The sequence below is a fragment of the Parambassis ranga genome, chromosome 9, assembly GCF_900634625.1.
Source record: "Parambassis ranga chromosome 9, fParRan2.1, whole genome shotgun sequence".
NCBI classification, from domain to species: Eukaryota; Metazoa; Chordata; class Actinopteri; family Ambassidae; genus Parambassis; species Parambassis ranga.
The window spans coordinates 5,817,610-5,830,549 of NC_041030.1; the positions used below are offsets into that span (position 1 = coordinate 5,817,610).

General features: G+C 42.1%; 1 protein-coding gene across 2 annotated transcripts; it reads left to right on the plus strand.

Moving 5' to 3' along the window:
* Positions 1 to 3,152: 3,152 nt before the first annotated feature.
* lhx2b (LIM homeobox 2b) lies at positions 3,153 to 11,270 on the plus strand. Of its 2 annotated transcripts, none has more exons than XM_028414550.1 (5): positions 3,153 to 3,335; positions 4,585 to 4,787; positions 5,496 to 5,866; positions 8,106 to 8,311; positions 10,980 to 11,270. In XM_028414550.1, the coding sequence occupies exons 1-5, from the start codon at positions 3,153 to 3,155 to the stop codon at positions 11,268 to 11,270; spliced, it is 1,254 nt and encodes a 417-aa protein (XP_028270351.1). The 2 variants fall into 2 exon arrangements, with proteins under 2 accessions (XP_028270351.1, XP_028270352.1); XM_028414551.1 differs by having other exon boundaries at positions 11,031 to 11,270.
* Positions 11,271 to 12,940: the final 1,670 nt, after the last annotated feature.

Sequence of the window (12,940 nt, forward strand, 5' to 3'; positions counted from 1 at the left end):
TTTTACATTGAGTGAGGTTGGCCTTTTTGTAATATATTGTAGCGTTTTTAGACTGAGGGAGGGTTCAGGTATATGATAAGCCTCCCTGAGAAGAGCCTGCTGGTGACTGGTGTTAGTGATGGTTTGCCTTTTTGATTCTCTTTCTGATATCTTTTTTATCTCTCAGCACTGAAGATGTGAGTCTACTGCCCCCATGTTATAAAAAAGAAAAATGTGTGTGTGTGTGTCAGCGAGAGAGAGAGAGAGAGAGAGAGAGAGAGAGAGAGAGGATGTGAGCAGATTAATTAATTCAGTTTTACCTTTTTAAATAAATGTACCATAGATGAATTAAATATTGGACTATTTTAACCGGCTCTGCCTTAACACACTTGATACTATTGTTAATTATCATATTGTGACTCCTCTCCTCTTCTGCTGTGAATATTGTGAGCGCACATTACTGAAAATATTCCACATTATAGTCCGGCTTATTTGCATAAATCCTCTCTAAATTTCTTCTTTCTTCTTCATCCATCCTCTGAGCTCGGCGCAGAAACAAACCTTCAGATACAAATACATACAAACTGATATTTTTTTTCCTTAATCTTACACTACCACCTAATATAATATTTCATACACGCCCGCAGACATGCCCGCTGCCGCTATGTTTAATGTATAAAGCCAGCCTTATAGCAGATAGAAAACGCAGATGATAAATATGCATGTATTCAATTAAGGGTATTACAGAGGGGTGATTTGCATAAGGATTTAGGAGCTTAACATCATATTTGTGCTATAAAACTTCACAATAGCCTAAACGTGAGCTGTTACTCTTGGGAGGGGGGAGGACAGGTATTTTTATTTTTTTTTTGTAAGTAAGAGAGGGAAATAAATATCAAGGAAGCAAATATATAAATATTCTGATGTCTCAGCGCACGACTGTGCAGCTAAAAATCTGTTCTGCTGCGTTAAAAAAAAAAAAAGTCAGGAGGATGGCCAGCTGGATGGAATCTTTTCACTCACTGCCTGAATTGACTTCCAACAACAACAACAACAAAAGCCATACAGCGGTGATGTGATAACGTGTAATTTTCTCTCATTCCGCTGCAACTATACCGTCTTTTGTGCTGGATCAAACCTCTCCTCCTTCTCTTCTCCGGTCCTCAAACATGTCCTCATGATGACGAAGTTCACCCCCCCCCCCCCCCCCTCCACCCATCCTCCACCCCAACACCCTGCCAATTAAGAGCAGAGAGCTAATTAGAATGAGCGGATCCTGGATCAGTTCAGCCTGCACAACAAACCCCGGTTTGCTGTTACTCTAAATGTGCTCGATCTGTCTGGGGTTGGAAGTGCTATACGCGAGTGAAGCCGCTGGATTGCTAATGATATGAAATCACAGAAGGAAGTTCAGAGGATGGAGCGCTTTCTAGGAAATATCATTCTGAGGAGGAGTGTGTGTGTGTGTGTGTGTGTGTGTGTGTGTGTGTGGGGGGGGGGGGGTACGCATTAAATCCTTATTAGAAAAATTGTGAAATCAATAAAGTTATGTGTTTATTTATCATCCATTTGATTGTTTTGTTTTTTACATTTTACTGCCTTCTATTTGATCTGACCACAGATTTATAGTTATAGTTTTGTTTTTTTCAAAATAAAGTTTAGATCTAAGTTGTGAAATGAAAATAGTGTCCATTTTAAACGAGTTAATACATTTGCTAAACAAACAGCACACTGCGGTGTGTGTCTGTGTTTATTTTTAATTTTATTATTTTCTTGTGGACCAATCTGATAAATCTAACAACGCATTAATGTTTTGTTGTGCTTCATTTAGGGGACCTCATGCCCTCCTGCCTACCCCCCCCTTCAGGTTCCGCACGGAGCCCTTCGGTGCCATGGAGAAGCTGTGAGCAGCAGCAGAAGTAGCTGTGTGTGGAACCCTTTTCTCTGTGCGTCACTTGAGTAAAGGTCCCAGCAGACCTCCTCACACTAACATACACCTCAGATCGCTCTCTCCTGCTCTGGCTCTGGCTCTTCTTGTCTTTCTTTAAAACTGACCGACCTTTCAAAGCTGCAGCTCCGCACAGAGAAGCTAAAGGAGGAGGTGGGGGTGGTTTGGGTGGCCGGTGGTCCGTGCGTAACGGAGGCAGAGGGGTTGCTGCTTTTTAGACCGATCGGTAAAAGTATAGCCAAACAGTTCGGTGACGGCGGAACAGCCAATGAACATAAATGGTGCGTCATGACGCAACAGGGCCCCGTTGATAAGGAGCGAAGAGTCCAACCGGGACCTGAGAAGGAGGAACGGCGGTTTTGGGGGGCCAGCAAACACTCGCCTATCATCAGTCAACGTAAAGCCAACTCCTCCTCTTCTGGTGTTACGCACATGTATGCAGCCTCCCTGGCAAAAGACAAAACACTAACTAAACAGACTACTGTAAAGGAAAACTGCTTCTCCCAGACGGCCAGCCGGATTTTATAAAGCAAAGCTTGAGTTTTTTTTGTTTTTTCTTCGTTTTTTTTGTCTGCAAAACAAAAGTAGTTTCAGCTATTCAGCTGCTGTAAGCATCAACTTGGACTGTTGAACCTGGAGGAGGGGAAGAAGCCTTTCCCAGGCTCTCTGTCAGCTTTTTTGGAAATATTTCATTTTTTTCTGACTGTGATGCAGTAGAAGGCTGCTGCATATATTTTGGCATTGTCACTTGTGCAGACTTACAAACTGTCCTGCAGAAAAAAACGGGAAAAATTTGCCAATGCCTTGCAGACTGCCGAAATCCTGAAATATTACTCCCATCGAGGAGGAGGCTTCGGTGCTGAGACCCGTGCAGCGGGGGCTTCCATAGTTGGTATGTTTATTCACCGTTAAAGGAAAATCAAACATAGGAAGAGCAATAGGTAATAAAAATAGAATCATACCTGAGAGAAAATACAGATTCCAATAAGAAGCGGAATCTGTGCGCTTATTAATGAATTAATCATAGCTTATTAATAATGAGAGCTGCAGAGATTCGGATGACGGTTTCCATTGGCAGATGAGACGTAGTGTGGAGAACACGTGTCCAATTTTTCCCTCATATTTTTTCCTCCCTGATCTGGATTTCTCACTTGTCACGGCAAGAAAGGAAAGCCTAAAAAATCGAGTATTTTGAGTGGCGTTATTGCGCAGGGTTTTGCCTCTGATGGACATCTTGGCTTGCAGATCCGAAGAGAACAGTTATAATATCCTCCCCTCTGCGGCAACGATGCTTTTCCATGGCCTCCCTGGAGGCGACGTGCACGGTGTGGTGGAAGAAATGGACCGGAGAGGAAAGAGCGAGTCAGCAGCCATCAGCTCTGCCATCGATATGGGGGAATCAGAGACGGTAAGGAGAGATTCATGTCTGGCCCTCTCGGCTTGTTCCAGGCAGCATGGCAGCCTGGAAACATGTGACAGTGGCGGCACTCTCACAGCTCCAGGCACTTTCTTTTTCTTTTCTTATCTTTTCTTTTCTTTTTTTAACTCTTTAATTCACACAGAAATAAAAGCACACACTGATTGTCCAAGCTTTAGTTCTTTTGGTCAAACTTCCTTCAACAGGCCTAATTTCTTTATTTATACTTTCAATTTGTCAGAAAAGCTTCAGATAACAATAAGTCAGAGCAGAGCAAATTATTCCTTAAACAAAAACATCACATTTGTCCTTAAGATTTATCAGTTTATTTTTTAAATGTGCATTTTGTAGAGCTTTGAAAGGGCATGTTAAACATAGACCACAGCGCATTTACAATTATTCAGAAATTAGAAGAACATATATTTTTTTGGCACAACAAAATAAGCACATAACACTCCTGTTAAGTTGAATATTCTTATTTGAGATTTTCGATTTTGTCAACAATAATTACAATTTAATAAAAACGCACGAGGGTTATAGAAAGTTGAGGAAAATCTATAAATGAAAATAAAACTACAGATGGAATTGTGCCTCCATGTTGACTGAAAGGATGTGTAATTTACAGGCCTCTCGAAATTAATATGCAGTGATAATAATAAAGCTTTGTTTTTCTTATTTAAGCTTTTATTGTGTATTGTTATTTGGTGACATCACTGTGCATGTCTATTATTATTAAATGAATACCTGTAAGTCCACACAAAACGCATATTAGTGCCCGTTTTACGCATAGACCCATCACTTTATGTTTATTTCTTCTTTTTATTTGATGTGACTCATGAAAAAGGAATCTCCTTAAATTATTTAGCCTCCTGTGGTTGTTTTGTAATTCATGGCAGAGCCTGTTTAAAGTGACTGCAGCTCTCTATGAAATTAATATTTTTTTCTAGTATCATTACTGATTTTTTCAAGCTGCTGGAAGTAGATTATTTTCATATTTTTGTTCGTACTTTTTTAAAATAAAATAACAACAAACATGTCTTTGTAATGTTTGTTACCCACTCAGGTCACATGTGAGTGGAGGCTGTGGCCCTCAGTGCTGAGGTTACATACATGATAAAATTCCTCAGGCTTACCAGGATTTGAAAGAATTTTATTCGGATGGATTTATTCCACTTTCCCTTCTCTTATGTCGTTGTGCCTCACTCACTCTCTCTCTCTCTCTCTCCGTCTTGACCGGCAGTCCATGCCCTGCATGACCAACGAGCGTGTGGCCCTGTGCGCGGGCTGCGGTAGGAAGATCGCGGACCGCTATTACCTGCTGGCCGTGGACAAACAGTGGCACATGCGCTGCCTCAAGTGCTGCGAGTGTAAACTCAACCTGGAGTCCGAGCTCACCTGCTTCAGCAAAGACGGCAGCATCTACTGCAAGGAAGACTACTATAGGTAGGGGGGCGTGCAACGGGGTCCTGGGAGGGGGCCACATCCGAACACAAGTTCCCCTGATAAAACTCTGCTGCTTGGGTCCTTTGGATGACTGGAGTAAGTGCGAGTAGGAAGTAAATGCAGGGATGTGTGAGCAGCATAAAATAATTCAAAACACAGCGTCTGATTCTACTTTCTTGATATTATTTTGAAAGTGTTCCTAAATATTGTAATCACTGACTTTTTAGGCGTTATTTTGTGATTAATTTTGTAATTAAACAATGTGGAAGTGTTTTTACTCCCTAAACAGCATTTAAAAGAAACAAAGGATGTGAGCCATATTATCTGTGCTGCTAAAACTCTCCAGTGAAAGGCAGATAATGAAATAAATAAATTCAGGATTAGCATCTCTCTAGGGGTGTATGACCCAAACACCCATCTTCCCCTACTTCTACACCACCCCCTCCCTATAAAACTCCAAGGTACTTTAACCTATGCTTTACATAAATAATTTAGATTTAATAAAATCTCACTATAATGATTCATATTCAGGCTAACAGGCAGTGTGTCTGTGACGAGGGAACTTTACGCACTGTTTTTATAAGTGCGTAAAAGTGAGTAAAAGAATACACCGCAGCACCATTTGTCCACCGTGGGTGATAGTATCACCCCACGGGACGGCCAGACACCCGTGTCCAGCCGCTGATGAGGTTTCTGTGTTGTTCGCAGAAGATTTTCGGTGCAGAGATGCGCTCGGTGCCACCTGGGGATCTCAGCCTCGGAGATGGTGATGCGGGCCCGGGACCTGGTCTACCACCTCAACTGCTTCACCTGCACCACGTGCAGCAAGATGCTGACCACCGGGGACCACTTTGGTATGAAGGACAGTCTGGTGTACTGTCGGCTGCACTTTGAGACTCTCATCCAGGGAGAATATCAGACACATTTTAACCACGCGGACGTTGTGCCGCACAAAGGCCTGGGCCCGGCCAACGCGCTCGGACTATCCTACTTCAACGGCGTAGGGACAGTGCAGAAAGGACGGCCCAGGAAGAGGAAGAGTCCCGGACCGGGGGCTGAGCTGGCTGCTTATAACGCTGGTAAGAAGATTTTTGGAAAAATCAATATGAGAATATTGCAGTCAAAACAATGAACAATAGAAGATTAGTTATAGAAAATATGATTGTTGTGGCACAATTTTCTGCCTCTAAATGTTCAAATTGGAACGGTCCAATATTGTCCACTCCAAAATGTAAGAGTTGGTTGAAGCTGACAGACTTAATTAATGAAAAATATTGAAACATCTCTGCAGGATTTACCAGTGATCTGCGCTGTGACGCTGAGATAAAAAAACTTTGGAGTATTTTTCATCCCTGTTTTATTTCTCTTCGGGCCTAAGAATGTATCATAACTTCATCACGTTTACTCGCCCTGGTGTCACTCCTATTTAAAGATTTGCATTGTGTTAAACATTCAGCTCAAATCGACCATTTTTACATTTTAACTTGTTTTTACAAAGCTTTCGTTGTGTTTCAGTGCACTTACTAATTGCGCATGAATAACTAATAAACTGAAAAGAATAGCTGGCAGGACAAAAGGAGGGACAGGCTGGAGAGGGGAAAAGAAAAGTGGAGCACATCCACAAACAGAGAGGAAAGTGAACATTCATTTAGGCCACATTTACAAGCAAAGAGCTGGGATGGAGTCACATATAGTTTGGATGAAATAGTTAGAAAAAAAAAGATCAGTGTTAATAATCCCTGAATGTCCCTCTGTTTTTTTCCCATGTCCTCTTTGGAGGCTGAAGTTTTTTTGATGTTCCGGCTTTTGCTTTCGCCCTTTTCCACTTGTCAGGCTCCATAGACATCTACAGACCCTAACACCCCCAACCCCCTCCACCCCCTGCCCCACCTCACCTCAACACACACACACACACACACACACACACACACACACACACACACACACACACACACACACTCACCAACAGACACGCTGCTGGAGCCTTTTTGCATTGGGACCAGGCCAAACTGGGTGTGTACCAGTGAGATCAATGTGATTTGATGAGTTATTCACTGGAAGAGAGAGCAGGGAGCACAATAAGTTTCTAACAGCAGCTCGATCTGAGTGGAATCCCACTTTTTCTAAAGCAGCTTCACAGAAATGAAGTGATGTGTTTCCTGTTTCTTTTTTTTATATAAACTTTTTAACTAGTTTAGTTTTAAATTAGTTGCAACAATTGAATTCATCATATTCTAACTTGTCTCCAGACCTCACTTTAAACTTCCTGATGCCAGTTTTAAACACACTACGAACACAAGAAAGTCAATTCAGCACCACGATTCTTAACACAGATTTAAAAAAAAAGCCAAAACGAAAGGAGCTGAAATGTTCACAATCTTTAAAAATATAAACTGTCTGAGGAAAATGTAAAGCAGAGAGTGATGAGAGTGAAGAGGCAGTGCGCCCTCTTCTGTTGCCATTAGGAAACAGCACTAATAAAAGCTTCACCTGAACCGTCACATGAGCTACATGTGGTGACCTGGAGCAGCTTCATGCCTCAGCACCGAGGTCGTGTTAGCGTGGCAGATTCTGCAGAGCAGAAAACAAGCCTCTACTATAGCTGCTTTTAGTTAAAACGCTGCAGCATATGCTTTGGCCTGAAAGCAGCATTTGTTCTGCCTGGTGTGTATGGGCTAATTAAGTGAAGTGTTATTCTGATGGTTTTCACTCACTTCATATTCATCATTTGCAGCGTTCTGATATTGAACTGTTATGCATGCAGCAACACTTTGAATATTGCCAAGAAATTTGCAGGCTGGGAGGAATGTATGTGTGTTGTTGTTGTTGTTGCTGTGTGTGTGTGTGTTTGTGTAAGCTGAAGCCAGGCTTGCACCTCCTCCCAGGATAGATAGACAGAGATAGAAACAGACAAGGCAAGATGAGGAGAGGAGAGGAGGATGATCTGCAGCTGGGAGAAGCAGCTGTCAGGTCACAGTTTCACTTAGATTTTTATGGATTTAAATGAAGAAATGAGACGATTTATTGGACAAGTTGAAAAGAAAGATGGGGATGAATGGCAGGGAGAATCACCTGAGGCCTTGTGGGTTCAACTTTTTTATTTAACACATTAAAAACATTACATGTATTATAAAGAATCCATAAGCTGAATCTGATGCTGCTTCTGGGGTCACAAGAATTTCAGGACCTAAAACTGGGTCAGGGATGCCCCAAAGTGTCCAATGCCCAATCAGCAGCAGACAAATCAAGCAATGTCTCCTGTCTTAACTTTCCTCTCTTCTTCTTCCCCACTCCTCTTCCTCCTCCGCTGACCCACAGCTCTGAGCTGTAATGAGAACGATGGCGAGTCCATGGACCGGGACTCCCAGTACAGCTCCACTCAGAAGACCAAGCGCATGCGAACGTCCTTCAAGCACCACCAGCTGAGGACCATGAAGTCCTACTTCGCCATCAACCACAACCCAGACGCAAAGGACCTCAAGCAGCTCGCACAGAAGACCGGACTAACCAAGCGGGTCTTACAGGTAAAATCCTTCTTACTTTGACACAATAGGGAGAAAATGGATTTAAACGCCAGCAGGGGTGAAGGAATTTCTCTTGTTTCCACTGCAAATCAGGCTGCTTCCAACTGTATATATATGAAGTGAGGTTTTCCCTGTGAGAGGCCAAATCAGCTGCTTCATCTGAAGATATTGCTGGTTTTCAGTCCAGTGAAATTCTTGGAAGACTTTCAGAAGGCTCCAAACAATCTGAACAAAATCTGTCTTTTTTTAATTTGATATTTTAGGAAAAAAATATCAATAAGTAAAAGAAAAACAAGTATATGTCAATGAAAAGCATAGCAACAGTAAGTGTATTTCAGTAGATGATGTGAAGCATGAAAAAACAAAACAAAACAAAAAAACCTCTGCAGTACATGTAAAGAAAGAGAAAGCACAACAGAGCGTTTGATTCCCACAAAAGACGACAGCAAATTATCTGGGGTGCTGAGAAGAAGAAAAATGAGACAAAAAGGTTTCTGAATCAAATTTTTTTTTCTGAGAAGGAAAGAAAAAAAAAACAACATCCCACTGCTTTAATTAACGCTCGCAGAAAACAAAGCAGTCGTTTTGCTTTGATGCGTTGGAGTTTTAATGCCTGTTATTCCAGCTGAAGCGCCTCTCTCCCCGTCGCCTGTTTCCCATGGTTCCATCATCATTCTGCCGCTGATGCGCTTCAGCACTCGACTCAGCGCAGACCACCACCTCACTCTCTCACTCTCTCACTCACTACAACATGCATGTAACATGTTATAAAAAGATTTAAATAAAATAAAATAAAATAAAATGAACATTGGGGCCAATCTATTTCCTGCGGTGCTCAGCGAAATAAGAAGGAAACAATTGATATTGATTTCATTGAGAGTAATGAGTGAAATCGTAGCAGTTTGTATTCGCACATACACACAGACAGACATACACAGACAGACATACACACTGCAGTCAGGTCCGTTATTATTATTTTTTTTCACAGGATCAACTAAAACAGGAAGCCAAGGCTCCCTGTTTTTCATGTGCAAACATGAAAGAAAAAGGCTTCATTTTTCTGTGGCCCTCTTCCCTGTGACTCACCATGAAAAGTAAAGGCTTTAATAACTTTTACACACAGCAGAGAGAGGGAGAGAGAGAGCGAGAGAGAGAGAGCACCCCGGCTTTGTGTTTTTAAGTGTTCTTTTATCCTTAACTTTAAACAGACACAAGGAGATTCTCACTCCTGTGTGTGTGTGTGTGTGTGTGTGTGTGCTTAAGTGATCAGCTGTGAAGGAAGTAGGGGAGTGGAGATAATATGGGTCATGTCCTTGCCGGTATACAAAATAAACAGCACATTTTCTTAGTCATATGACACTTTGTGCTTCTGCCATAGATTGTAGTTTAGAAATGATCATTACCGGCATTCAAATATCTTCTCAGTTTAAACGTTTTTATCACCAACACACAGTGTGTTAATGTCAAATGTCCCCTTTCCCTTTAACTCACCTGGTCCTGAAACATATCAGCCAGTGATCGCTCCACTCAGGCCTACTGTTTGTGTTCAGCGTGTCTCCTTATGCAACCAAAACAATCAGCTAAAAGAGGCTGAAAGGGAACAGCACTTTGTTGCTGTTTCTTTGTGCTTTATAGAGCCAAATGTAACAAGAATCATTGTAGGAAGTTCATTATGAGTTTGCTGCTATATCTCTGCTGTCAGACCAGTCAGTGATTCTCTGATACACACAAGACCCCGGAGTGTGTTTTTATATAAGCCTACAATCTCAAAATTAGCTAACGGAGACTCCTCCCTCGGATGAGGCAGGTAATCCATCAGCATGTCTGTTTTTATTGGTGTCACTTCTAATTGTGTTGCGCAGCTGTAAACACAGATTGCCTGAATTGCAGTAACTGACAGGAATGAGAGCAGACATGATGTTCAGCTTGTTCTGAGAAACTTCATTTCCATGTAGAATTTATGATTGTGGAAAGAAGGAAACAAGTGTAAAGGCTTCTAGTCAAACACAACCAAAGAGACTCTTTATTCATATTAATAAAACAGGGTTTAAAGTGTTGGATCAGCCATTCAGGCCCTCTTTTTTTGTTGTTGTTGTTCCTTGTGAGCTCCCTTACTTGTTTCTAAGACTGAGATCCCAGCATGTACAAAAATTAGCATCAATCAATTTTTCAGTTCGTTCGTTTGTGTTTCTGTTTTTTTTCTTTTAGTCAGATTTAATAAAGGAAAAGGGGGGGGGGGGCGAATGCCCCACACAATCCGATTCCTTCCCAGCCCATGAGGGGACCCCATGTTTGGAATTGAGGGGGTTATACAGTCCCAGTAATACACACAGACACAAGCTGAGATTGTTAAACAGTGCGAGGAGAACAGCTGTGGTGTAGACTTTGTTTAAAAGTGGACAAAGAGATAAAGGATGGAGCCTATAGCCTGAGGGGTACTCCAAGACCACAGGCCAAACATATATATTCCAACAAGCAAAGCTAGGTACAGAAAATGAATGTGTGTTGTCTGCATTCAACAAAATGAAAGTGACACTGAAGCCCAGAAATAGCTGACGATGTGTTATATAAGCAAACTTATGTGTAAGGTTAGATGAAAAATATTTATATGTCAGAGGTGTTTTAATAAACTGCGTTTTAACCTTCTGATTCTGTCTCATTTCTGCAGGTCTGGTTCCAAAACGCCCGAGCCAAGTTCAGGAGGAACCTGCTGCGGCAGGAAAGCACCGGAGTGGACAAGGCGTCCGACGGCTCCACGCTGCAGGGCGGGACGCCGTCGGGCCCAGCCTCAGAGATCTCCAATGCCTCCATGAGCCCCTCCAGTACCCCCACCACCCTGACAGACTTAACCAACCCCACCATGCCCACCGTCACCTCCGTGCTCACCTCAGTGCCGGGCGGCATGGACGTCCACGAGTGTCGGAGTCCATCACAGACCACACTGACCAGCCTCTTCTGATGGACGGGAGAAGTCCCCACTTTACCCCCACTCACCTCTGCTCCCTCTGGATCTAAAACTGAGCACTGTTCAGCCCTTTGAACATTAAATGGATTAGAAGGAAACAAACAAACAAACAAACAAACAAAAAAAGAGTCCATTAGAGACTATTTGCATAGTGAGGCGGCCCGGCCTTACAGATGGAACAGTTGTTGTTATTTTGATGTGGTTGTCTTGTCGAGAACTGAGGAGACTTGATTTGCATTTTTCAATGTTTACAGAAAGAGACTGGAGGAGAGGAAAAATAATAAAAAAACTGCTTAATTTTTTTGGAAATTCATTTTTTCCAGCACAGTATTTATGTTGTTGTACAAGAGTCGATGTTAGAAGGATTGTAAAAAATTCTTTCTTTTTTTTTTTGGAAATCTGAGATTAAACACAGGTTACAATATCCTCCGACTGCCACGTACCTTACAGTCCGTTTATCCTAACCACTGTTCTCAGAAGAGGATCAGGTGTGAGTGACTGAGGAAGGCAGTATGGGTTACCTCTGTTGCTTGTGTGCATGTGTGTGTGTGTGACTCGTTCCTCTTCATTTATTTTGTGTGCTTTAATTTAAAAAGACAAGGACAGGTGATTTTGTTTCCAAGGATTGGAATAGAGCTCAGTGTTTCAACAGGACAACTAATGACACCTTGCATAATATGTACGTGTTGTGTGAAGACTACTGTAACAAAAGACGTTCGAACAGGCCAAACCTTCATATTTTTCCCTGATCAGGGATAATCAGTGATTTCATCTGAGCCAATATTATTGCCGGCAGACAATTCACAACATTCAAAGCAGTTAAAACAAAAGAAAGAGTGGAATTATTTCAATTATACGAGGAGGTTAAAGCGACTTGTTAAGGTGGATAATGTGGATAATGAACGAGAGGGGAGCTGCTGGTGGGACACACTGATCGGTCCCAGGCTGAAGCTCGCCGCAGATCTCTTCAGGCTCTGCTGCTTCATCCCTGTTGTCCTCAAGGCTGTAAGAAATATATCAATTCTAACACTTTTCTTTCTGGAAGAGAGTTTGTGCCTCCTAATGCCAGATTTTTTAAATGTGTACACACACACACACACAGCGGTCAGAGGGGTTTGCGGTGCAATGATGCCTCAAAACCAGAGCTAAGAGCGGAATTGTAGTTAAACTGAGCCACCGAGAGGTTGGCTGGACGTGCTGTGTGTAAATTCGCCTTCATTTTTGTGTGCAGATTTGGAGAGTTATGAAATGCAACAAATGCACCTTATCTCTGAGGCTTTATTTAGGTATTTGGTGAATAATAATCACGGCAGGTTTTTCTATCGGTTGTTTTACTCCCAGAAAAAAATGGCAGCGATCAAAAATCTCCACCTACAGGACAAGTTTTAAAGTTTAACTGAGAAGCTCACTCATTTTCTATGGGGGACAGATGTTGGGGCCTCAAAGACCTCAGGGGTCTGTTGAATTTAATCATGGAGATTTGCAAATTTAATTTGATCCGATTTCTGCACACTGAGGTGCAGACTGAGGCAGGGGGCTGTTAATACTAGTACAGTTACATTTAGCTCAATTAAATGCCAGTAAGGAGACAGAGTCATCATCATAGCACGTGTCACCCCAGGCCAGTTTGGGTTAAGACTTTAGAGTATCAGTGGAAAACGATA

Bases quoted from the DNA above. Each gene is read 5' to 3' on its own strand.
- lhx2b (XM_028414550.1), top strand. From the start codon at position 3,153: ATGGACATCTTGGCTTGCAGATCCGAAGAGAACAGTTATAATATCCTC. The intron at 4,788-5,495 runs GTAGGGGGGCGT...TGTTGTTCGCAG, and splicing joins TGCAAGGAAGACTACTATAG to AAGATTTTCGGTGCAGAGAT. The intron at 8,312-10,979 runs GTAAAATCCTTC...TCATTTCTGCAG, and splicing joins TAACCAAGCGGGTCTTACAG to GTCTGGTTCCAAAACGCCCG.